The 24994-nt window shown below is 35.8% G+C and overlaps 4 protein-coding genes across 6 annotated transcripts in view; 2 read left to right on the top strand and 2 right to left on the bottom strand.

Annotated features, from left to right (window-relative positions):
* PAPLA1 (Phosphatidic Acid Phospholipase A1) overlaps positions 1–6084 on the top strand; it is a 108733-nt gene extending 102649 nt beyond the window's left edge. Inside the window, exons 18-20 of the mRNA XM_076133645.1 lie at positions 323–437; positions 923–944; positions 1750–6084. Of these exons, the coding sequence (XP_075989760.1) occupies positions 323–437; positions 923–944; positions 1750–1781 (169 nt within the window). The 3' untranslated portion in view covers positions 1782–6084. The remainder of the gene's footprint in view (positions 1–322; positions 438–922; positions 945–1749) is intronic.
* Positions 6085–6852: 768 nt separating this feature from the next.
* Positions 6853–24994, top strand: part of FeCH (ferrochelatase, mitochondrial) — a 29186-nt gene continuing 11044 nt past the window's right edge. Inside the window, exons 1-3 of one of the 3 annotated variants that reach the window (XM_076133704.1) lie at positions 6853–6883; positions 7300–7414; positions 24707–24831. In XM_076133704.1, the coding sequence (XP_075989819.1) occupies positions 24796–24831 (36 nt within the window). In that variant the 5' untranslated portion in view covers positions 6853–6883; positions 7300–7414; positions 24707–24795. Of the gene's footprint in view, positions 6949–7250; positions 7415–23455; positions 23611–24706; positions 24832–24994 lie in introns of those variants that run through there. The other 2 variants (XM_076133703.1, XM_076133702.1) reach the window with 2 other exon arrangements.
* LOC142985527 (protein MEMO1) lies at positions 10790–23158 on the bottom strand. Its single transcript, XM_076133749.1, has 8 exons — positions 22996–23158; positions 19913–19994; positions 19201–19269; positions 18132–18244; positions 17547–17658; positions 16974–17193; positions 16379–16483; positions 10790–15311 (listed from the first exon to the last, which is right to left on the bottom strand). The coding sequence occupies exons 1-8, from the start codon at positions 23042–23044 to the stop codon at positions 15174–15176; spliced, it is 888 nt and encodes a 295-aa protein (XP_075989864.1). The 5' UTR covers positions 23045–23158; the 3' UTR covers positions 10790–15173.
* On the bottom strand, positions 20438–22264 carry LOC142985484 (uncharacterized). Its single transcript, XM_076133686.1, has 2 exons — positions 21802–22264; positions 20438–21300 (listed from the first exon to the last, which is right to left on the bottom strand). Exons 1-2 carry the CDS (start codon positions 22191–22193, stop codon positions 20868–20870), a joined length of 825 nt encoding a protein of 274 aa, XP_075989801.1. The 5' UTR covers positions 22194–22264; the 3' UTR covers positions 20438–20867.

The following is a 24994-nucleotide window of genomic DNA, read 5'->3' as shown; positions in this document are numbered from 1 at the left end:
TACCTGGATTATAACATGATACCCTTTGGTAAGACTGGTTGTCAGATTTTTTCAAGCTTCTGACTTCTGATAACGACTGTTAAAGATCTTCGTAATTGACAGCCGGGACCCACAATTTAACGTGCCTTCCGAAACACAGAGAAACTCGATATGTATAAGATGGTCACCCATCCACAGAACAAGTTGGATATAAGCGGAGCTTACCCTCAGAGATCGATCCGCGCGGCTGTTACTAACTAAGCCACGAGCTCCTCAGTAATATAATATTTCTTTCTTTATGAAAATATTTTTCTGAATTCTAAATAGTTTTTTCTATCTTCAGGGAGTCGGAAGACACGATGCTGCTGATGCTGCGCGAGATCTACTCTGCACTGGGAGTGCAGCCTGACTCCACCGTGCCTCAACAGAGTATGAGTGTACAGAGGACTAGGAGACAGGTAAACACCTTATCGTATGGTTAGTGGTCAACCTAGTGTCAAAGTTGTTCAAGCCGCAGCCTTTGACGTGGCTTAACGACTGTTATCTTAATTGACAACAACCGGGACCGACTTTTTACGTGCCCTCCGAAGCACAGAGACGCCTAAGCATGAGTTTTGGATTTTAAATTGTGCCGTGAAAAAATATTTATCTATACTAATATTATAAAGCTGAAGAGTTTGTTTGTTTGAACGTGCAAATCTCATTAACTACTGCTACGATTTGAAAAATGATTTCAGTGTTAGATAGCCCATTTATCGAGGAAGGCTATAGGTTATATATCATCACGTTACGACCAATAGGAGCAGAGTACCAGTAAAAAATGTTACAAAAACGGGGAAAAATTTCACCCATTCTCTCTTATGTGACGCAAGCGAAGTTGCGCGGGTCAGCTAGTCTAGAAATATAAGTAAGAGTTGAAATAATATTTCTTTCATTGTTTCAGGATAACCTACTTACACATTCAGGTAAGAATAATAATAATTATTGTAGAAAATTACATTCGATTTTGTATGACAACATGTATGTATGTGAATGAAGCAAGGGAAGTTTGTAAGGATCGTACCAAGTGACGTTCTTTGCTCTCTGCCTACCTTTATGGAAGAAAGACTTAATCATAGATACTTTTTATAAAATAATTGTTTTGTAAGTGCAATGGTTAAGCTACAGTACTTTGAAGTAAGAAAATCGTGTATTCGATTACCATATGGAACAAATAGTTAGGTATTATTATAAAAGAGCAGTGATAGCCGAGTGGTATAAGTTGGTACCTCCCACGCAAGTGGCTGCATGTTCGAACCCGTGGCAACACACCAATGACTTTTCCAAGTTATGTGTGTATTAGAAATAATTGTCACATGTTCCAACGGTGAAGGAAAACATCGTGATGCAACGTTGTTGTTTAGGACAGTTCTTGAAGGTATGCAAAGTCCCCAACCCGCACTTGGCCAGCGTGGTGGACGCAAGGCCTAACCCTTCTCTCATTACGGGAGGAGACCCTTCTCCAGCTGTGGGACATTAATGGGTAAAATTTATTATAAAAGTATTAGGTCGGCGAAAAAGTCCTTTCGCATTATAGTACGTATGAACTTGTAATAAAATCTTTATTTTAATCGATATTTGGGTACCTCACGAGCTCACTGAAAGAAACCTAATGAACCGTGTACTCATTTGTGATTCTTGAAGCCAAAGAGATTTTATTACAAGTTCATACATACTGTAATGCGAAAAGACTTTTACCCCGACCTGATATAACATGTGTGTTATTTTCAGATCACCCATCTACTAGCGGCTCTGCCCCTTGATGTTATAGGCATTAGTATAATTTTTTTATGTATATATAGAAATATCGCATTTTTTGTTACTCTATTCTATACTGTTAATTTCAAAATTATGAAGTTTGTAATACAAAACATTGGTGAAAAGTTGAAAAATGATTACTCCAAAAAAAATATTTAAAGATTATTTAGAAAATGGTCTTCGAAAATTACTGTTGTTATTCAAATATTATACGTTACTCAATTTTAAAGTGCTACACAAAAGTAGGACTCAAATTTTGAGTGTGGTCTTTTCACTAATGTTTAAATACTTTGTTACCTTGCTGTAAAAATAATATAATTTAAGTTGACTTTTCAAAATTATGAAGTAAATTAACACTGTTTTTTGACGTTAAAAAATCTATAGTTTTCGACCATAGTAATAATTATATCTACACAAGCTAAGATTTTTAATATGGCAAAGTTGCCATTGGGCAATTATGACACTTGGCAAAATTGCCATTTGGCAAAAGTGTTTAAAGATGAAATTGACACTTGACAAAGTTGACAATTGGCAAATTTGTCAGCAAAACTGTCATTTGGCAAAGTTAAGATACAAAAAAAATTACGTAGTCTGTACGGGCAGCTAGATTTTATTAAATATATACTATTTAGTAACCAAACTACGATAGCCTATCCTTAACTAGAGATAGGTTATTGAAACGTACACTTTGCCTTATTCTCCATCTTAGTCTATTCACATACAAAATATATGAAATTAGTTAAAAAATAATAACTTTTAAGTCCAGTATTTCATTCAGAAAATCAGTAAAAAAATAGATATAATCACATTGAAAATAAAAATAGTCTATTATTATGTTATAACTGTAGAAATAGCACGCTCACACTTGACCAAATACACACACTCTATCACGCATGAAACAACAATCGCAACAATTTTATTTTTAACTCGCTCGCGAGATTAAACTCAAAATGTGTGGCTTTATAAATCTCGAACTGCAAACTTGCAGTCTAACCGCAAACTACCATCTAACAGCTAACTTGCAGTCCATATAACTGCAAATTTTAGAGTTGACTTTACTATAGATTTATTTTCAATTGCAAATTGCATTTTTGCAGATCAAATACAGTTTTTAAATTCTACAGTTATAATATTAGCTTACTAATTTTAACATTCACCATAATAATAATAATAGGAAAAATACTATAACGGAAATATCTTATATCTTCTAAAAAATACACTCTCTCTCATCTCTCATCTCTCATGGGTTAAGCAACCCCTGGCGTGACCACCCCATAGATGGGTGACCGCATAGTGGCATTTCAACTGGGCGTCTCCGTGCTTCGGAGGGCACGTTAAAAGTCGGTCCCGGCTGTTGTCTACTAAGATAACAGTCGTTAAGCCACGTCAAAGGCCTTCGGGCGGCTTGAACAACTTTGACACTAGGTTGACCACTAACCATACGATGAGAAGAATGTTTGTAAAAAAACTTAGCTTTAATTTCTTTAGTTTCATAATATTACATAATAATATCTATTGAAAAAACAGAAGTTTGATTTTTTTTCGAAAATTTTGTTTTCAAAAAGTTTCAACATTACTTTTTGTGATAAGTTGATTTTCTTCTGCCGTTGTTTTCGATATTTTTTGAAATTCGGATAGTTTAGAATTATGTTAATTCAACCATATTACATGGGACTAACATTGTTAATGGCGAAACGTGGGTGTATTTCATAGACCTATGTATGTATTTTCTAAAATATTTTTTTGAAGTTTATTAAAGAGAAATTATGACAAATTTCTTTTATAAATATACGTATAAATTTCTATATTATTAATTAATTTGTTAGCCATTGGATATTTGTTTGATTTTCCATCAATATATTGATTTAAAAACTTTAAATTCTTGATATTTTCCGACAACTTAGTTTGAGAGCCTTATATGCATAGTTTCGAAGATATAAAATTTATAACATCAGTGACACGTCTTATACAGCTGACGGTGACCTGTTTGATACAGATACTTTAATCTATACTAATATTATAAAGCTGAAGAGTTTGTTTGTTTGATTGTTTGTTTGTTTGTTTGTTTGAACGCGCTAATCTCAGGAACTACTGGTCCGATTTGAAAAATTATTTCAGTGTTAGATAGTCCATTTATTGAGGAAGGTTATAGACTATATATCATCACGCTACTACCAATAGGAGCAGAGTACCAGTGAAAAATGTTACAAAAACGGGAATTTTTTTTAACAATTATGTAACGCAAGCGAAGTTGCGCGGGTCAGCTAGTTTAGAAATATATAGCATAACTAGCTTTTACCCGCGACTTCATCCGCTACCTGAATTTTCCCATGGAAATGCGTCATTTTCCATGGGTAAAAAGTAGCCTATGTCCTTTCTCGGGTATCAAAATATCTCCATACCAAATTTCGTGCAAATTGGTTCTGTAGTTTAGGCGTGATTGAGTAACAGACAGACAGAGTTACTTTCGCTATTGTAATATTAGTATGAATGTTCGTATTTATGCAAAAAGGAACCACCCTGCTAATACGTACTTTTGAAATATCAAAGGTTTTACAAATACATGTCAATACTATCAGTTGAGGCGCCCATAGCCAGTTGCGCTCACCGGTCGGTAAACGATCTGTGGGTTAAGCAACCGTTGGCGCGGCCATTCCATAGATGGCTGACGGCTTAGTGGTATTTGAGCTGGGCGTCTCCGTGCTTCGGAGGGCACGTAAAAAGTCGGTCCCGGTTGTTGTCAATTAAGATAACAGTCGTTAAGCCACGTCAAAGGCCTTCGGGCTTGAACAACTTTGGCACTAGGTTGACCGCTAACCATACGATAAATAAATAATAAGTTGCAATTGATTCTGTTCTGCCTTTAGTTAACATTATTTCTGAGGCGAAAATCGTGTCGTTCTTTTTGTATAAGGTTTTAGACCACTTTTATATTAGTACTAGAGGCCACCCGATCTAAAATTTATTGTGCCGACGTAAATTTAAACGCCGGGAGGGGACGTCCTAGAAAGACATACACAGATCATATCGGTGATGTGTTGTAAAAAGGTCAGGTGCTACTCGTAACCGGCGGTCCTGTATGACAACATGTATGTATGTGAATGAAGCAAGGGAAGTTTGTAAGGATCGTACCAAGTGACGTTCTTTGGTCTCTACCTACCCCTATGGGAAAAAGACGTGTTAGCCTCCGGTTTCTGAGGTACATTTAGCGGTAGTTTATCTTTTCGATAGCGTTTAAACTCATATAGAAAAAACGCTATTGAATAGATAAACTACCGCTAAATGTACTCAGAAACCTTTCTTTACTAAGTTGTCGATATTCAATAGCTTTTAAACCTATTTTTCTATCTTTACTTGTTTACTATGCATTCTCTTAAATATATTTTTTTCATTTCATATAATAAATAAATTTGAAATTGCATTAAAAAAAACGCACAATCGCTTTTCCATCACATACTTATATATTTTTTTCCAAAAAAAACGTATTTTTCTACTCATATTTTCATATAAATACCTGAGAAAGAATCTTTGGCGTTAAAATTTGAATTTTCGTTTCTAAACCGAGGCAACACACTAATGACTTTTCGAAATAAATATGTATTATAAATAATTATCACTTGCTCCAACGGTGAAGGAAAACATCGTGAGGAAACCTTGCATACCTAAAATCTGTTTAATATGTTTATCGAGGGCATGCAAAGTCCCCAACCCGCACTTGGTCAGCGTGGTGGACTCAAAGCCTAACCCCTCCCTCATTAAGGGAGGAGACCCTTGCCCAGCAGTGGGACAGTAATGGGTTAAAAACTTCAATATTCCACTTACTTACAAGCTCTTATTTCAGTTCAAAGTATATGGCTTTACGTGCCCTCCGAGGCACGGAGGTGCTACAACCTCAACTTCCTAACTCCGGGCAATCTCTGAGAAATACTTAACAGAAAAACTCAGAAAAGTCTTTTTGGCCCGACCCAAGATTGGAACCCGAGACCTCTTGCACGGCAGTCGCATATAAAATTCCATCTTATAAGAACTAACCAGTTTTTTCAGTAGTAGTTAAAGTGGGGCAAAATTTCAGTTTAACTGATAACTTAACCGTTTTATCTATTGGTTAAGTTATCCAATACATATTTAGGACTCGTGAAATTGTAATAAAACTCTTTTTCTCAGGTATTTAATATTTTTCATTACTTTAAGTATCAAGGATTCCATGAAAATATTTATTTTTATCAAAAACGTGTAATTAAGTTTCCATATAATTTATAACTAGAATCATGTAACTGTTAACGAAGAAATAAAATTTATATTTTACTATTTATTGTTTTTTATTTAAATACCCTTAATTTTACAGGACGCCTACTATAATTCAACGAAAACCTCGTACATCGGTTGATTCTCACCACGATTTGATTCACTAGGTTCCGCCCGCGATTTCGTCCGACTGAAATGTTTTTCCGGGGTAAAAAGTATCCTATGTGTTAATCCAGGTTATAAACTATTTGTGTACAAAATTTCATTAAAATCCGTCCAGTAGTTTCTTCGTGAAAGGGTAACTTTACAACCATTGAATAGATTTCCCGACGCCACCGTTCCTACTTCCGTTTAATTAATTATTCATTAGGTAGTTGACTGGGTTAACGAAAAATTATTAATCTCGTACTCGTAAAAGGTTCATCTAAAATGCTCAGACTATGTAGCTTTTTTAGTAAATAATGTTAAAATTCTAATTATTACAGACTGAAACTTTTTATGAGGCACTCATTTGATACCAACGAAAATATGACATAGTGACGTCACTACGTCGTGTTTTTTTTTGTTTTTTTTCCTGGTGATTCTGACTTTATGCCTAATTCCGCCAATTAGTATTAAATAAAATATATTAAAAAATATTTTAAAAGTCGTATTTTTTCGACTGTTAAGCAATCTTGAAACAAAAGTCCTACGTTGTTTCTATAGTAAAATGTGTATTTGACATTTCATAAAGAGTAGCTGATTTGACTGATAGGTAACTACCCTATTTTTTTAATATTGTCGCAACTGTCATCGTTTTTCAGACATGGCGGCAGTTAGCCATTAGACCGCGGGATAACAACAAGAAAAAACTCTTGACGAAGTAACTAACTTATTAACCTAAAAAGTGAAATTGTGTACTAATTCTGTTTCTGAGTACATTTAGCGGTAGTTTATCTATTCAATAGCGTTTTTTATATGAGTTTTAACGTATATTTTAACTTAATTGACGTTTAGTCTATATCGCTGATTGTTGGCAGCTCCTCGCATGATCAATTATTGTATCAACCACATTGTAAAACTTTTGGCGATTGAAAAGAGTGGCCGTGAGTTTCTCGCTAGCTCTTCTCATAAGGCTCTACCCCCTTTCCGAGCTAGTGGTAGATTCAGTAATTGTAACGACTATCATAAGTGTCAATATTTGACCTAAATGAATAAATGATTTGATTTTGATTTTGATTTATAAATAGATAAACTACCGCTAAATGTACCTGAGTAACCGGGGGTAAATCAATTCAGTGTCTTAAGTGAAATTTATATTCAATCAACTCGCGTGAGACCCATCAGACGGCTGGCGCCGCTCCGTTTGTTAGTGGTTGCCGTTTTCTTCCAGCCCCTATAACCTTGGATTCAGGTAAGTGTCATATATTTTTCCATCCACTGAAGTTGTGAGGTTAATAAGAGAATGCAGTATTCGTTGCAGGTAGTTTCCAAATTCCAGGTAACTTCCATCCCAACATTTACCTATACCATCCATTTATATGGTGCCTCCTGCAGTGAGGAACATAAACAATTAACAGCCATTAATAAAAGCGATTTTGAATTAAGAAACATGCAAATACTTTTTGATTTTGGGAAATCTGTGCGTAAATATAAAACTATGTTGGCGTCTTTTCGGACTATACTCGGGCCATTTCAAAACTAAGTCATGTCATTATATCGGAGTCTCTCGCTCACTACACATTGTCACATTACTATGATTCTTTAGATTATGACGTAGTGAGCACGTCATTCAAGTTGCATATTTAATTAGCTCTGATCATAATATTAGTACCTAGGATAATATTCTTAAAAAAACAACTCCGCACTAAGAATTGCTCTTGTGTCACGGGGACTTTTACAAACATACAAACAACGGACACAAAGTACAACCAGACCCGAAACAATTATTTGTAGATCGCACAAATAATTGTCCAGTGTGGAGATCGAACCCGCGACCTCCGGACGCAAAACGGCGTGGCGACCTAAACCACTGCGCTATAGAGGCAGTCAAATTAGTAGTATACGATGTAGAATATTGTTACAAAAAATAAATAAAAATGCAGATAAAAAAACATTTATTTCGTGAAAAAAACATTTATAAATTGTTCAATACAAATCTAAGCCCGATTACTATGAGTAACATGAAATAAGTATATTGAAGAAAAGTAATCCCGGCGTCTAACAACACAGAGAATATACTAGTAATAACACTAAAATAACTTTTAGGAGTTCTTTCACAACAAAACCTTGGTAATTCTTTACGCATCTGAAAATTATTTGACTCCATGCTTTAGAAATATTTAATTACGACAAACCAGTTTTGTACGATTGAAAAGGAAATTTTATTCAAAAATGTTCCTTGATCGATGTTGTTGCAATTTTATTACGGTTTAAAATATAATTTTCTAAAATGCAGTTATTTGTCTTTTATAATTTGGGCTAAAAGACTAAGGACTACCTATAAGCAATTTATATATTAATCTATTAAATGCAGTTACTGTATGACATGATGTATGGATGTGAATGAAGCAAGGGAAGTTTGTAAGGATCGTACCAAGTGACGTTCTTTGGTTTCTGTCTACCGCTATAGGGAAAAAGGCGTTATTTTATGTGTATGTAAATGCAGATATACCCAATTTTTGACCCGAAAATTTATAGCTCCGTGTATTAACTTATATATTTTTATAGTTTTCTTCACTCAAAAGAATTTTTCAAAGTCCCTAAAAGGCAGTATTTCGGGTGTCAAATTAGATAGAATTATTCTCGCCGGCATAGCAAAAGAAAAGCCGCAATAAGCAGCCAGCGACATCAATAAAGAAATGCAAAGATGGACGCTTAAAGAAAATATAGTTTCGTGGGCGTAAAACACAGATTTTGGCTTTAATTTTTGAGCTTCTTTCACCGGTTCTGGAGCGATGTATTCTTTTCTAACAATCTTCTTAGGTTTAATCCTGTAATTCTTTTTCTTCGGTATAAATTTCGACTGGTATTTCGTTATATAGTCGCCATCCAAATCGACCTTATACCAAGACTTATGTTTATCGAAATCTACAACGTTGTTAACATTTTGAATCCAATCCATTTGTTATTGATAGAAACTCGAAATTTTATCGCAATCTCATTGCAAGTTTTTGACAGATTGACAGGTTTCTATGGACAGAAGACTCATAACTTAAATAGGTTTTTAAAAAGAGTTTGTTTTTGCCTCTATGGTGCATTATACCTACGACGGAATAACTAAATATTATTGGACAACTCACACACGGTTATTTGATTCCAAACTAAGCAGAGCTTGTACTGTAACTAAATAACTGATAAACATACTTATATACTTCTAAATACATACTTATATAGATAAATTGACAACCAGGCTCAGAACAGATACTCGTGCTCATCACACAAAGATTTGTCCCGGGTGGGATTCGAACCCACCACACGCGGCGCTACGGTTAGTGTGGCCTGGCGTGGTGCGCGTGCCATAATATGTTAGTACGATTAAATAGACATACCCTAGTACTAACCTAAGAGATGACACTAAAACCTACATAATATATTAGATAGAATTCCGACTTTTCCTAGTCATTTTAATTTGTATTAGTCGTTTATTCCTTTTCATATTTCAGTGTGCGTTAAATGTCATCGGCTGAGTTTGGCGACAGTCATCTTCAATGAAATAGTATGACATGCCCTTTTCTCTTGTGTTAGTTATTCCGTGATACCTACGATAAAGTTCACAGAGTATTATTAGGTACTAGCTGACTATATCGACTATCACGCTATATTTCATACTAGCTGACACGCGCAACGTCGCTTGAGTCACATAAGAGAGAATGGGTCATAATTTTCCTCGTTTTTATAACATTTTTTACTGGTACTCTGCTCCTATCGGTCGTAGCATGATGATATAAGCCTATAGCCTTCCTCGATAAATGGGCTATGTAACACTGAAAGAATTTTTCAAATCGGACTAGCGCGAGACTGAGACGAAGAAGACGCACTTTCCTGAGATTAGCGCGTTCAAACAAACAAATAAACCAACGAACAAACAAACTCTTCAGCTTTATAATATTTTATTAGATATTTACTGAGGATATAGACGTCTCTATATAGTCTACAAAAGCGACATCTATTATTCTGTGCAGGCAACTATGTGTTCCTTTCATTTTGTATGTAAATCCGATCGAGTGAGTAAATAAGTGATAGTTATTTCAGAAGCTGTTAGTAATTTCAAAGAGATATATTACAATTTCAGTCGTCAACAGCTCCTGAAATAACTACCACTCACTCATTTGCCCATCTCATACACACATTCGATCACTCAATCATTCCTACATTATTTTTTTCACTCATTAATTATTCAAACTTTTCACTTATTCATTCTTATCATTCACGCATTAATCAATTTACTCATTGACTCATTTAATTATTCACCCATTCGGGAACTCATTTACTTGTTCAGTCATTACCTTATTCGCTCATTCGCTCATTTACTCGGTCAATCATTCACTCACTCATTCATTCGTTTACTCATGCATCAATTCACTCATTCATAATCTTACTCCCTCATTCAGTCATTCGCTCATTTACTCGGTCAATCATTCACTCACTCATTCATTCGTTTACTCATGCATCAATTCACTCATTCATAATCTTACTCCCTCATTCAGTCATTCGCTCATTTACTCATTCACTTATTCACCCCATTGTAAAACAAAGCTTGCTTCAGGTTAAAAATAAAACGACCAAATAGCAAATTAAACATTTTTATTTATTGCGAAATAAATATATTTTGAGACAAGTGACCAATCTGTGCTTTTCTATATTAATAAAGGCTACATAATATATTATTGCAAGTACTTATATTAAACTACCTTACGCGCTAGCGGCTCGGTAGAAACAATCGGACCTCTCTTTCTAACATTCGAGATTAGAAAAGGAAAGAGCATCATATAAAAGGGTATTTAGTTCATTAAATGCATACATTAAATACATTTAACTTTACATATATTTCTACAAAATAATAAAAATTATATATTTCTTATTTTATTACACACTAGCTGACCCGCGCAACTTCGCTTGCGTCACAATAGAGAATCATAATTTTCCCCGTTTCTGTAACATTTTTCACTGGTACTCTGCTTGTATTGGTCGTAGCGTGATGATATATAGCCTATAGCCTTCCTCGATAAAAGGGCTATCTAATACTAAAATAATTTTTCGAATCGGACCCATAGATCCTGAGATTAGCGCGTTCAAACAAACAAACAATCAATCAAACAAACAAACTCTTTAGCTTTATAATATTAGTATAGATTATAGTAAAAAAAATCGGCCAAATGCAAGTTACATTCGTGCTCGAATGATTCCGTAACATTATTTATAAAAAAAATTGAAAAAGAAACTGTTTTCTGTATGAGAGACTAAATAATAGGGTCCCATGTTTACCTTTTGGATGAGGAACCCTTAAAATACGAAAAACTCCACTTTCAGCAATCAAGACTACTACATTATTGGACTATAAATGGTAGTTAAATTTATCGTGATTTGAAAAACTGACCCATAAATGTTTTACGGGGTCTCTTTTTCACAAAAAACTTAGGAGATGTATTTAATAAGAAAAGGTTATCACGCCACAAATTTAATTCTAACTTCTACTAACATAGAAAACTACTTTTAACATATTTTTTACAAAAATAACTGCTTTATAATCATAGAGCATATTTTAAAGGTTTTTTTTTCTACGAATGTAAGACCATAGACAAGATTTATCAGATGAGAATTTTAGAGGTTGGCAACATTTTTATATTGCAGTGTTGCCAATCTTTACAATTTTAATATTTGAAAATATGGTCTCATTTTTTATTGCTTTAATTATATTTTCGTTCTCGTGTGCGTTATAAATAAAAATATATGTAAAAATACAATAAATGCCTTTGTGAGTTTTTCTGGAAAGAAATGCTTAGTGAATTACCCGGAGTTAGGAAGTTGAGCTCATAGATCTCCGTGCCTCGGAGAGCAGGTAAAGCCGTCGGTCCTGCGCCTGATCTCTCACTGGTCGTGTGTACCGCACTATGAGAGTGATGGAATAGAGAGTGTACCTGTGTATTGTACACACACTTGGACACTAAATAAAGTCTTGCACCTTGGCCAGTTTCAACGAAATTAAGTGAATAACATGAAGTAATAGAGTCTTTCGTATGGTTAGTGGTCAACCTAGTGTCAAAGTTGTTCAAGCCGTCTTTGACATGGCTTAACGACTGTTCTCTTAATTGACAACAACCGGGACCGACTTTTTACGTGCTCTACAAAACACGGTGACGCTAAATACCAGTATACGGTCACCCATCTATGATATGACCGCACCATAGTTTGCTTAACCCACAGATCGTTTACCGGTGAGCGCAGCTTCTCAAATTGTACCTGTGTATTGTACACACGACACTATAAACAATTTCGGCTAGAAAGACATAATTATAAATTTTAAATATACCTTTACTAACAAAATAAAATAGCGTGCGAATTCATTAATATATTTTAGGGCTTATAGTTAGTGGTTTTTGGGCAATTTTGACATTATAGACTAACTTAGACCAAAATCTCGAAAAAATCATAACTAGCGACCCGCCTGGCTTCACCAGGTTTAAACAGTTAAACCCTTTACAACTTTTATACATTTTAAATTGATTGCAAGTGACAAAACACTATATAACTTATAAGAGGTTACACGATATTTATTATACTATACTATAAAGTATTTTCAAAGATCTTTGACAGTCGTTAACAGTAGTCAGAAGCTTGAAAGTCTGACAACCAGTCTTACTAAGTATCGTGTTATAACCCAGGTAACTGTGTTGTGGAGGTCAGATAGACAGTCGCTCCATGTAACATACTGGTATTCAGCTGCATCCGGTGAGACTGGAAGCCGACTCCAACATAGTTGGAAGAAAGGCTAGACTGATGATTTACTAAACTATTTGATTCTTAGGCAAAGTCTTTACAATGTCAAAATTACCCATCTACATTTATTAACTTATAAAAAGTACAAAAAAATTAAGACATAAAATAAAATTATACTTATTTTTACTATATGTTATAAATATAAAAATCTCGCCTTCCTTTCCTAATTCAGTCTTAATCGGACTTGTTGCTATATACCGACACACAAAGTTATCTGGCGCGTAACGATACCCATTAATTAGCCATTAATTAGCCAACTTTTCACACACCCAGTATCGCAGGTTCCTAGTATGGTACAGTATAACGCTAGTGCTTGCAGCGCGCTCTGAGAGCGATGTTGGTCGCGGGCGCGGGGAGGTGAGCGCGGTGACGGCTCTTTGCTTTCTCCTTACACGAGCGATTGTTGTTTCATGCGCGATACAGTGCGTGTGTAAAGGCGGCTAGTGGGATTCGAACCCACGACTTTTCTATAATTCCGATAATGTTGCCGTTTTTCAGTCTTTAAAATACCCCCGATTTTTATATTTATAACGTATTGTATAGAAAATATTAATATGATATTTCTAAATTAAATATTTGTTATTTAAGAGCAGTGGTCTTTGGTCTCTGCCTACCCCTATGGGAAAGGGTGTGATTTTATGTATGTACTAGCTGACCCGCGCGTTTTCAAATTTATTCATCTTTTACACCTTCTCTGGACTTCTACAAATAATTCAAGACCAAAATTAGCCAAATCGGTCCAGGCGTTCACGAGTTTTAGCGAGACTAACGAACAGCAATTCATTTTTATATGTATAGAAATAAAATTGTTATATGTATATAATATACATATATAATAATATAACGCTTGTTAAATCCAAAGGTGTAGGCAGAGGTAGTGTAATAGGGGCGGTTTTAATAAGTACTGAAGGAAGGAAAGCCTCGGTTTCGAATCCCGGGATAGGCAGAAAAAATATTATTATATCTTTTAATTCCCGTTATTGTTAAAGTACTACAACAACGACTTTACGTGCTCACCAAAGCACGTAGCGTAAAATCACTGCTCTTAAAATATTTAGTATATAATTTAGAAATATCTTATTTAAAAAGGTTATAGTTAAATACATAGAACAACCAAGTTATAGTATTATATTTTTTTGAAAATTTGTCGATTGATATAATTTTTATTGAAAAATTCGTTTTTAAATTTCAAAAACCAAACTGCACTTTTAAATCCAACATTTTTAAAATCGTAAAAAAATGTTTTGAAATAAATTTTATTGCACAATAACAAATTTTGCTGGACTTAATTACTTCAGAGCTTTGGCATGTACAATTTATATAGATTATAATAAATAATTCTGTGTATTTTTAAAATAAAGTATCTGTATCAAACAGGTCACCGTCAGCTGTATAAGACGTGTCACTGATGTTATATATTCTGTATGTTGTATACCTCCAGCCGCGAACCTTGCATACAAGACTATTATCCGTCCCACTGCTAGGCAAGGGTCTCCTCCCAAACGAGGGGGAGGGGTTAGGCCTTGAGTCCACCACGCTGGCCAACTGCGGGTTGGGGACTTTGTATGCCTTCAATAAATGTATTAAACAAATTTTAGGCGTGCAAGGTTTCCTCGCGGTGTTTTCCTTCACCGTTGGAGCATGTGATAATTATTTCTAATACACGCATAACTTCGAAAGGTCATTGGTGTGTTGCCTCGAATTCGAACCTGCGGCCACTTGCGTGCTGCTAACTTAAACCACTAGGCCACCTTTCACCCATATGATTAGGGGTAGACAGAGACCAGAGAACTCGGTAATTGTTTGTTTGTCGTATGGTTAGTGATCAACCTAGTGTCAAAGTTGTTCAAGCCGCCCGGAAGGCCTTTGACGTGGTTTAACGACTGTTATCTTAGCAGACAACACCGGGACCGACTTTTAACGTGCCCTCCGAAGCACGGAGATGCCCAGTTTAAATACCACTATGCGGTCACCCATAGATGGGTGACCGCATAGTGGTATTTAAACTTGGTTGCTTAACCCACAGATCGTTTACCGACCGGTGAGCGCAACTGACTATGGGCGCCTCAAAAGTCTCGGTAATATATTTTAATAATCTAAATAAATCGTGCTTGCCAAGTCTCTACTAAGTTGTTGGATAATAACAAATTAATTTCAATCGACAAAGCTTATATTTACTCGAACACTAGGGACGCGCTGGCGTACGAAACGGAGGAATCTTGCATGTTCATACATTGCGAAGATTGTGCGTATTTCAGGAATTTCATAGACATCCGTGGAGCATTGGACTGGCTGCGAAGTTTTGAGATCGCCTGCAACGAAATATAAATAGTTAGTTAACTAGCTGACTCGCGCAACTTCGCTTGCGTCACATAAGCGAGAATGGGTCGAAATTTTCCCCGTTTCTGTAACATTTTTTACTGGTACTCTGCTACTATTTTACATAGATGATTATTACATCCCAGTCCCTTTTAGGGGGTGATTGTTATATACTTAATATCACGCCTGTTATAACAGAAAGTGTAGGCAGAAGTGTATTACATCCACGTTTCGCAATAAACAGTGTTAGTACAATGTATGGTATATTCCCGGTGTCCACCCCCTGCTTGTCCACCCCGGGTGGACAGAGACACAAATCTTTTAAAAAGTTCTCGGTGTCCACCCCTGGGGGACAGTGAGAATTAATTTTAAATTATTCCCGCTGGCCACCCCGGGTGGACAAACATACGAGTTTCATATTACTACTCTAGCTCTCCAATGCCGGTGGACAAAGCCACTGCTTAATTAAATAAATATTCTCAATGTCAATTTTATATGGGAAAACACACAATAGATAGTGTACCTACTTCTATTTACCTTAGAGATGTTGATAATATGATTAAACTATATACCTACTTAATTAATTTTGTTATAATTATTTACACCCAATTCCAGCAAGCGTGGACATTGAGAATGTTTATTTAAGCAGTGGCTTTGTCCACCGGCGATGGAGATCTAGAGTAGTAATATGAAACTCGTATGTTTGTCCACCCGGGGTGGCCAGCGGGAATAATTTAAAATTAATTCTCACTGTCCCCCAGGGGTGGACACCGAGAACTTTTTAAAAGATTTGTGTCTCTGTCCACCCGGGGTGGACAAGCAGGGGGTGGACACCGGGAATATACCCAATGTATTAGTAGGCGAGCCTATTACCATATACCGGGCACGTTGCCAAACTCTGGACTGCTATTGAGACATATCCTAATGCAGGACATATACCCAGGAATCGAACCCGTGAACTCATGGTCAGCAGACCGACTGCGCCATAGAGGCAAATATTATTATTATTTTAGAATCATGTTAAATAAATGTATTTAAAAAATAACTATAATTGTGTTACCTGTAAAAGCACTCCTATGGGATGTCTTCCGCATATAGTGTTGCCATACTTATTGAGATATTCCGTAAACGCTCGCGGCTCCATCTTTTCTATTATATCCATACCCTGGAGCAAAAATAATAATTTATTTATAAATGATGAGAGATTTTAAATACAATTTTAAAGGTACTTTAAGTACCAGAGTAATAAAGCTAACTTTGCACGGTTTTGACAACATTGCCCAGTTGGACAACTATGCCCATGATACCATCTTTGCCTAGTCTGATAATTTGTTCACTATGACATCTTTGCCCAATTAAAGTACTTTACACACTCAAATTTGCCTAATTAGACCACTTTGGCCTATTTACAAAACAAAACTTTGGGTTAAGCAAACTTGGCGCGGACATTCTATAGATGGGTGGCCGCATAGTGGTATTTAAACTGAGCGTCTCCGGTCTCCGTCCCGGTTGTTATCAATAAGATAACAGTCGTTAAGCCATGTCAAAGGCCTTTCGGACTTGAACAACTTTGACACTAGGTTGACCACTGACCATACGACGAATGAATGATTAAATTACTTTGCCAAGTCAACTTTGCCCACTCTATATCTCACCTGTTTGTCCAACCACTCGATGCTCTGGTGGATATGTCCCCTGGCGCTGTCCTTCCACGTGTACCTGAACCTGGAGCCCCAGTGACAGAAGTCTGACGATATAACCACTAAGTTCTGTGGGTCGGCGAGGTAAGGCGCGAGGATTGCGCCGTATTTTGCTTCTTTCTCTGGTGTCAAAGACCCTACTAGGATTGGGATTATTGTGAACGCTGTTTTGAACCTGAAAAAATAATAATTAAATGCTTTATCAAAACTATGTTAGTACCTCCCACGCAAGTGGTCGCAGGTTCGAACCCGAGGCAACACACCAATGACTTTTCGAAGTTATGTATGTATTAGAAACAATTATCACATGCTCCAACGGTGAAGGAAAACATCTTGAGGAAACCTTGCATGCCTAAAATTAGTTTAATACATTTATTGAGGTCCAACGTCCCCAACCCGCACTTGGCCAGCGTGGTGGACTCAAGGCGTAACCCCTCCCTCATTACGGGAGGAGACCCTTGCCCAGCAGTGGGACAGTAATGGGTTAAATTTATTATATTATATATTTAAATAAAGCTAGGTACTCACTCTTCCATAACTTTAGCGATGTAAGGCAGGTGCATTTCAATAGAATGTTCGTCTTCGTCGGTCTGCACGTCCATCCATTCAAACTGACGGGTCGCTTCTAACTCCGCGTAAACTGTTACAAACATACATACATGAGAATTAATTGAAATTTGCACAAAAAACATATCTGGGTCTTCTTATCGTATGGTTAGTGGTCAACCTATTGTCAAAGTTGTTCAAGTCGCAGCCTTTGACGTGACAACCGGGACCGACTTTTTACGTGTCCTCCGAAGCACGGAGACGCCCTTTTCAAATACCACTATGCGGTCACCCATCTATGGAATGACCGCGCCAAGGTTTGCTGAACCCACAGATCGTTTACCGACCGGTGAGCGCAACTGGCTATGAGTATGTATAAACTTGTAATAAAATCTCTTTGGCTTCAAGAATCACAAATGAGTACACGGTTCATTAGGTTTCTTTCAGTGAGCTCGTGAGGTACCCAAATATCGAGCTTTTTTGTGTAGAGAAAAGATTTTATTACAAGTTCATACATACTATAATGCGAAAAGACTTTTTCCCCGACCTAATATGTTATATACTTACTCTGCTTATCAATAGTGAGATCGTAGAGAGGCGTTTGGTATTTATCAAGTGAGGAGAGCGCACAGCCTCCCAGACGAACGTGGTGAGATGGACCCAGGATGAATATGCGTTTACTGTAACATAGAACACGCATTATATCTTTATATATTATAATTCTTCTGTAAGTGTGTATGTCACTGAACTTCTCTTAAACGACTGGACTGATTTTGAAGAAATTTTTTGTGTGTGTTCAAGGGGATCTGAGAATGGTTTAGATTCACAATTTTGTCCGCTGGACAATGTTTTTTTATTTAATTTTTATGGCAAAACAACGTTTGCCGGGTCGGCTAGTATTTATATAAGCAATTGCAAGTTTAACGCAGTGGTTAATGTAGTCACCTCGCCGCAATAACCGTAGCCTTTAAAATCCTACCCGGGACAAATATTTGTGTGATGAGCACGAGTATCTGTTCTGAGCCTGGTTACAACTGGGCAAGGGTCTCCTGCCGGAATGTGGGAGGGGTAAAACCTTGAGTCCACCACGCTAAGTGCGAAAAATTTCCATTCCTTCATCGCAGGCTTACTCCCAACAGCATAGAGTCGAAAATTCAAATTCGTTTGGTTCGAACAAATGTCAAATCGTAGTTTTAAATTTCAAACTAGCATGTGATCAACTGATTTAAAATGAAAATAATCAATATCAAACAGTCCTATTTGTTTCACTTTTAAACCAGTGTAGGATCACGCGCTAGCTTGCAATTTTAGTTTACGTCGGGAGTAAGCAAACTTCATCGATTTGTTGAAAAGGTCGAAAAATACACGAATAATAATAGTACTAGGGATTGCAATTCGGTAACATTTCAATCCGGCCGGATTTTACCAGAATGACGCCAATCCATGCATCCAAGCAGTAATCCGGCCGGATCCGACTGGATCCGGCCGGATTACTGCTTATATGTATAGCTTATATATTACTGCTTACTGTTTATACATACCGGATTGCAATCCCTAAATAGTACATCGACGATTTTCACACGTTTGCGACAGCCTAAACTGCCCTTAAACATTAAAATATTAATATTATACTTACACAACGACAGGACTGACTTGCCGGTACGCGAAGGCCGCACACGCGCCACAGTAGGAATAGCCAGCATGTCTGAAAAAACAAAACAAAATAAATTCTAAAATTGCAACAGTCTCGAGTTAAAGGGTTATTTTACCTTAAACCTTAACATATACATATACATAAACACTATCTTATTGATAAGTACCGCATTAAACTCGGTCCAATTTGCCAGACAGACAGACATACAGATGGGCAGACAGGCAGACATACAGGCAGATAGACTGACAGTCTTCTTCTTATCGTATGGTTAGTGGTCAACCTAGTGTCAAAGTTGTTCAAGCCGCCCGAAAGGCCTTTGACATGGCTTAACGACTGTTATCTTAATAGATAACAACCGGGACCGACCTTTTACGTGCCCTCCGAAGCACGGAGACGCCCAACTCAAATACTACTATGCGGTCACCCATCTATAGAATGACCGCGCCAAGGTTTACTAGTATATTATTATAATTTCATTGTCATTCTTTCACAGGGATGGTGTAGACAGTCAGTCAGGCAGATAAATAGATAGATAATAAATAAATAATCTTAATTGTTAAAAAACCTTCTAATTTTTAGCTTTATTTATTATATTACATAATTTATATGAGATGAATATATTAAACTCCTAAACTAGGATACCCTGTGTCTTATTATATGTGTAGAAAAAGTATCAAAATTGATGGTTACTTACGGCGCGATGACAGCTCTCGCCGGGCCATGGGTCAGGTCTGCCTTCGACAGCCATAGGTCCAGCTGCCGAGATAACTCGTTGCCTAGATACACAAATAAATAAAATAAAGTGGCTTACTCACGACAGGATCGAAATTGATAAAATGAGATTGGAAATTATGGCAAATCGGACTCTTAATTATAAACTAGAGCATTATTGAACGCTGATTTAAAGTGTAACTTAATGGATTGTTTGATTCAAAATATTTGCACTTTAAACCAGCAGGCTTAACGGCGAAAATCAAATACGATTGGTTCGAACAAATGTCGAAACGTAATTTTAAATATCAAACTAGCTCGTGATCAAACACAGGTCTAAAATGAAAATAATCTACATCAAACAATCCTATTAGTTTTACTTTAAACCAGCGTTCAATCACGCGATAGTTTGAAATTTAAACCTACGATTTCACAATTGTTTGAATGAGTAGGTTTTGTCTAAATTAATCTTAATTATAGGTATAAATGAAACAATTTGAAATTAATTTAAAACATTTATTATAATAATAAATAACCTATGAATTAACAAATCTATATAAAATGTCTAACCTAACACATTAATTGACTTGTGACATCATTGTTGACATTAGTTAATTGAAGAGTGCTGCAATGTCGAGAGCGGAAGACTAAGGCTTGCTACGCACATATTCGGTTCCGCAATATTTATCGTACAATAAAACCGATACAACTCACTTGTTCAGTTTTGCCGCCAGCCTAGGCTGATTCAATTTAATTTATTGAAAACAGAATATGTGTGTAGCAAGCCTGGAGTTTCCATCGAATTACACTGATTAATGGTCAGCCCGTGACCAATAAATAAGCTTGTGTATCCCTAAAACTCTCGTATAGTTTAAGACTTGCTAAAATCTTCAGGGTGAACAACTTTAAAACATCAATACACAATACTTTTATAACTATCAATCATCATCAGCCCCATCTTCATCGTCATTCTCAATCATCTTAGCAATTTTCTCCGACGCTTCCAATATAACCCGTTCACTCAAATTCGGAAATTTCGCTTCAAACTCCGACTTCAAGCTTTCTAAATCAAAGCGGTCTTTTTCTAACTCCTCTATATTGTCTTTCGAGCGCTCGTATTCAGCAAACTTTTGTACATCCAAGTTGGATTCTTTTTTAATACGTTCTAAACCTTCTATAGCATCATTAACTGCGTCTAGAAGCTGTTTATGGCCAGTTTCTTGATTGTATCCGAAGTCTACATTGTTAAGTTCTATTTTGTTTAAGTGTGCTTGTTCTATGTTCGATAGATCGTGAAGTAAGTCCTGTGCGTTTGAATTGTCTGTCATTTCGTAGAATTGAGTACTGTCCGTGTTTTTGAGGTCCAGTAATCTGTAATGAGATGGTTTTATTATGAGTTAGTTGGTATTAGGCTAAGGTTATGATGTACATACTTTAGCAATGGTTATATTAATTGAATGTTTAAAAATTTCAGTACTAAGTATTTATAATCTTATGATTTCCTTAAATCAGTTTCAAGCTGAATAAAATCAATTATACTGTTATATTTGAAATGCTATTTAAGCAGTCTGGGAAGAACCCAACTCCAAAGTGATAATCTTTAAACTAGCCATAAGAATCATGAATGTGTATAATTACTACTTAAATACAGGAGTTATTGGATGGTGAAAGGTAGAGGACAACCTATAACTCCTGTATTTGTAGACTATCACATGAATTCACAGCGAAAACAGGAAGTTTTCAAAGGATAAAGGCATCCTTACAAAGAGAAAGAAACATAAAAGAACTAAGCACTTGGCAGTATTCCAAAATCCTTTACACATACCAAGCAAGAAAAAAAAATAGAACCAAAAACAAGGAATTCTGACTCACCTCTTTTGTTCCACAACAAACGATATATCTTTCAACCGTCTATTAGTTTTATCCAACTGATCCATGGTTTTTTGAAACCTTTCAGCCAATAATCCCATCTGAATGTCCATTTGTGTCTCTTCTCTCTCAATTTTCTCTTCAATCAAGCATTCTTCTAACATCGCGCGCATAAATCGGCCATAAGCAATTTGGCGGTAAGAGTCGTCGAACTCCGGAAGGCCTTCGGTTTTTAAAACTTTCGTATCATCTTTCTTTGGACGAGTTACAAGAGTCTTTTCTTTCACACTCGGTATTGGTTTTGCGCGGGAAGATGAAGCCACACTGACAGTCGAAGGACGCTTCGGTTTACTCATTTTGGATGTTATAGCCGATGATTTCGTTTTATCAGACATTTTTTATATTTATTTCGTGTAAAATGTTTTATTTACGACTTTCGGTTGACTTACAATAGCGTTTTGACGTTTGTTTGAATGGCTGTCATGGAAACCATGGCTTCCTATTTCGTTCAAAAATCGATTTTGATAAACTTGCAAACCGCTTTTCAATTTATATTATAAAATGTTATGTACAATTAATGACAAATTTAACTTAAAGAAACTATTAAATAAATATTCTGCTTTTTATTTTACATAAAAAACCAATATACCATTTTGTGTACAACTTGAACGCATCTAATACGATTTCCGAACGTAACAGTAAAATCAATTGACTTTTCACTGGACGTAAGGTCAACATAAATATTTAATTATCTTGCATACCTTATAAATAACTTTTGCACTTTAAAGATTATTCAATAAATTACGATAAGATTTATAATATCATATAATTTTTAAATGCAGTCTATAAGAAAAGTCTTTGTTGTCAAAAATATATTCCGAAATATTTAACCACTCGTTTACGCATTCCAAAGTTTTTATTTCTTAGAAAAATCTCGGTAAGCTCATATTAGGAATTCACTCGACGTCTCATATTACATACGAGAGCAAGACAAAAGAATTTTAATAATAGGATAGGGACTTCGGAAACAAAGGTCATCAACCTTTTGACTTTTCGATACCCCCTGAGCCTGACACCTTTCTTTCTTCTCACGGGTCATAAAAACAATAATTCCAGAGATTTTTTTTCCACGTTTTTTATCACAAAAAGATACAGAACGACCGCATAAAACAAAGAAACGTTGTTTAATTGACTTACCATTCTCAGTATACCAGCTGCCGGCATGCGAAGCGTTGCGACAAGTCATTTTCGATATATTAAAACAATTTATCGATATATGACAACAAAGAAAATAAAATACAATTACTTTCACAATCACAAAAATAATACTTTGACGTTGGATGTAAATACACCATTGACAAATTAGCTGTTTTTTTCTTCACCTTTATGTTCGTTTACGAAGCTTGTTACCTATACCTCCGCACGCCACTGGGCAAATATTTGTGTGTAAAAATTTATTAGTTTTTAATAACAATTTCTGGCTGAAAAACTTGCATTATTTTAACCTGCTTATAACTTTTTTTTACTGTTCTAATATTATTAGCTACGGTGGAATGGAGAATCAAAATAAAAATCTAAATAACCAGCGTGTGCATCTCTAGAGAGTGAATGAATGGTGTTATCAGTAAATCAGTCACTCATTCCCTAAAATGTCATAATGTACAAAAATTCCGGCGAGTGACTATGTGTAATTAGGACAAATTATTATCTAAATTATTTATTAACTATTTTGTTTTACGTGGTTAGTGAATACATATAACGTTTATAACATTCCTGTAAGTGTGTCATTCATCAAAATGCTGGCTTCAATATGTGAGTAAAAAAAAAATATTACGGTCGATTATAACTTCACTTTTACATTAATATTCATGATTATCACCTGCTTTTCACTTTTATTGTTTGTTTTCCTTATCATCTGCAATTGTATCAATACACACGTGTAAAAAAACATTGCATTTATTTTAGATAACGGAAGTTATGTAAAAATTTCGCAATCGTGTTTCGGCAATTATTGATTTTAAATACATAATATCACAAATTTTTCCCATTTTGGTAGGCAATGACTAAAAAACGACACTTTCTACGATCCTTACAAACTTCCCTTGCATCATTCACATACATACATGTTGTCATACAGGACCGCCGGTTACGAGTACCACCTGACCTTTTTTTAAGACACCGCTGATACCATAATTTGATCAATGAAATTAAAGCTTAAATAATCAATTTAGATAAGAAATGTATAAAATTAGGTCACTACTTACGATTATTCAATTGCCACGCCAACATACTGAATGAAGATTAATTTTTAGTATTTTCTTTTAAAAATTATTGTTATGTCATGATTACACTGATATCTTTAAAGTACCTACTTCTAAATCATAATTAGTTTTGATATAATATTTATTTTTAGACTTACAGTCCATGATTTATATTATTACTTCATTTCTATACTATAGTTGACTATGTTCCTCAATAGTAGCCTGGAGTTTGGTAATGTGCCTGGTATATGGCAAGCTCGCCCTATACAACCTTGTTAATTCTGAAATGTGGGTGTATTTCATACAACTCTGTCTAAATATTTGTGTATAGCAGTGATGTTTTAATGTATTTATGTATTGAAATAATTTTAATACAGTCCCAATGCTGAGAACAGGTCTGCTGCCAAAATTTGAGCAATGCGTCTCGGAGGCTACCATTTGAACACTGTGTAAAACAACTGAAGCATGGGATGTTTTATCACGATGTTTTCCTTCACCGTTATAACAAGTGATCATTATTTCTAATACACACATCACTTGGAAAAGTCATTGGAGTGTTGCCTTGCATACAAAATCCTTGACCACACAGGTGGGAGGTACCAATGCCAACTTATACCACTTAGTTATCACTCTATTTCTTCCCACAGGTCGTACAAACTTAACAAAGCTGCAGCGAGGAGCAGCAGCCTTTGGAACAGCCGCAGAAGAAATAAGGAAGCCCAAGACAGCCATTGTTATGTTGAACATGGGAGGCCCTGAGACTGTAGATCAGGTGAGGAATTAGAAAACGGTCATCTTTTAAGAGTAATTGATAGCCTCTATGGTGAAGTGGTTAAAGTGTTTACCACACTACCACCAGTGAGTTGAAAGGTATTAGGTTTGATTTCCATAAGGAACAAATATTTGTGAAATCAAAAAATATTAAATCTGTCTCC

The sequence above is a fragment of the Anticarsia gemmatalis genome, chromosome 30 (assembly GCF_050436995.1).
Source record: "Anticarsia gemmatalis isolate Benzon Research Colony breed Stoneville strain chromosome 30, ilAntGemm2 primary, whole genome shotgun sequence".
Taxonomy (NCBI): domain Eukaryota; kingdom Metazoa; phylum Arthropoda; class Insecta; order Lepidoptera; family Erebidae; genus Anticarsia; species Anticarsia gemmatalis.
This window is presented reverse-complemented; position numbering and strand designations above follow the sequence as displayed.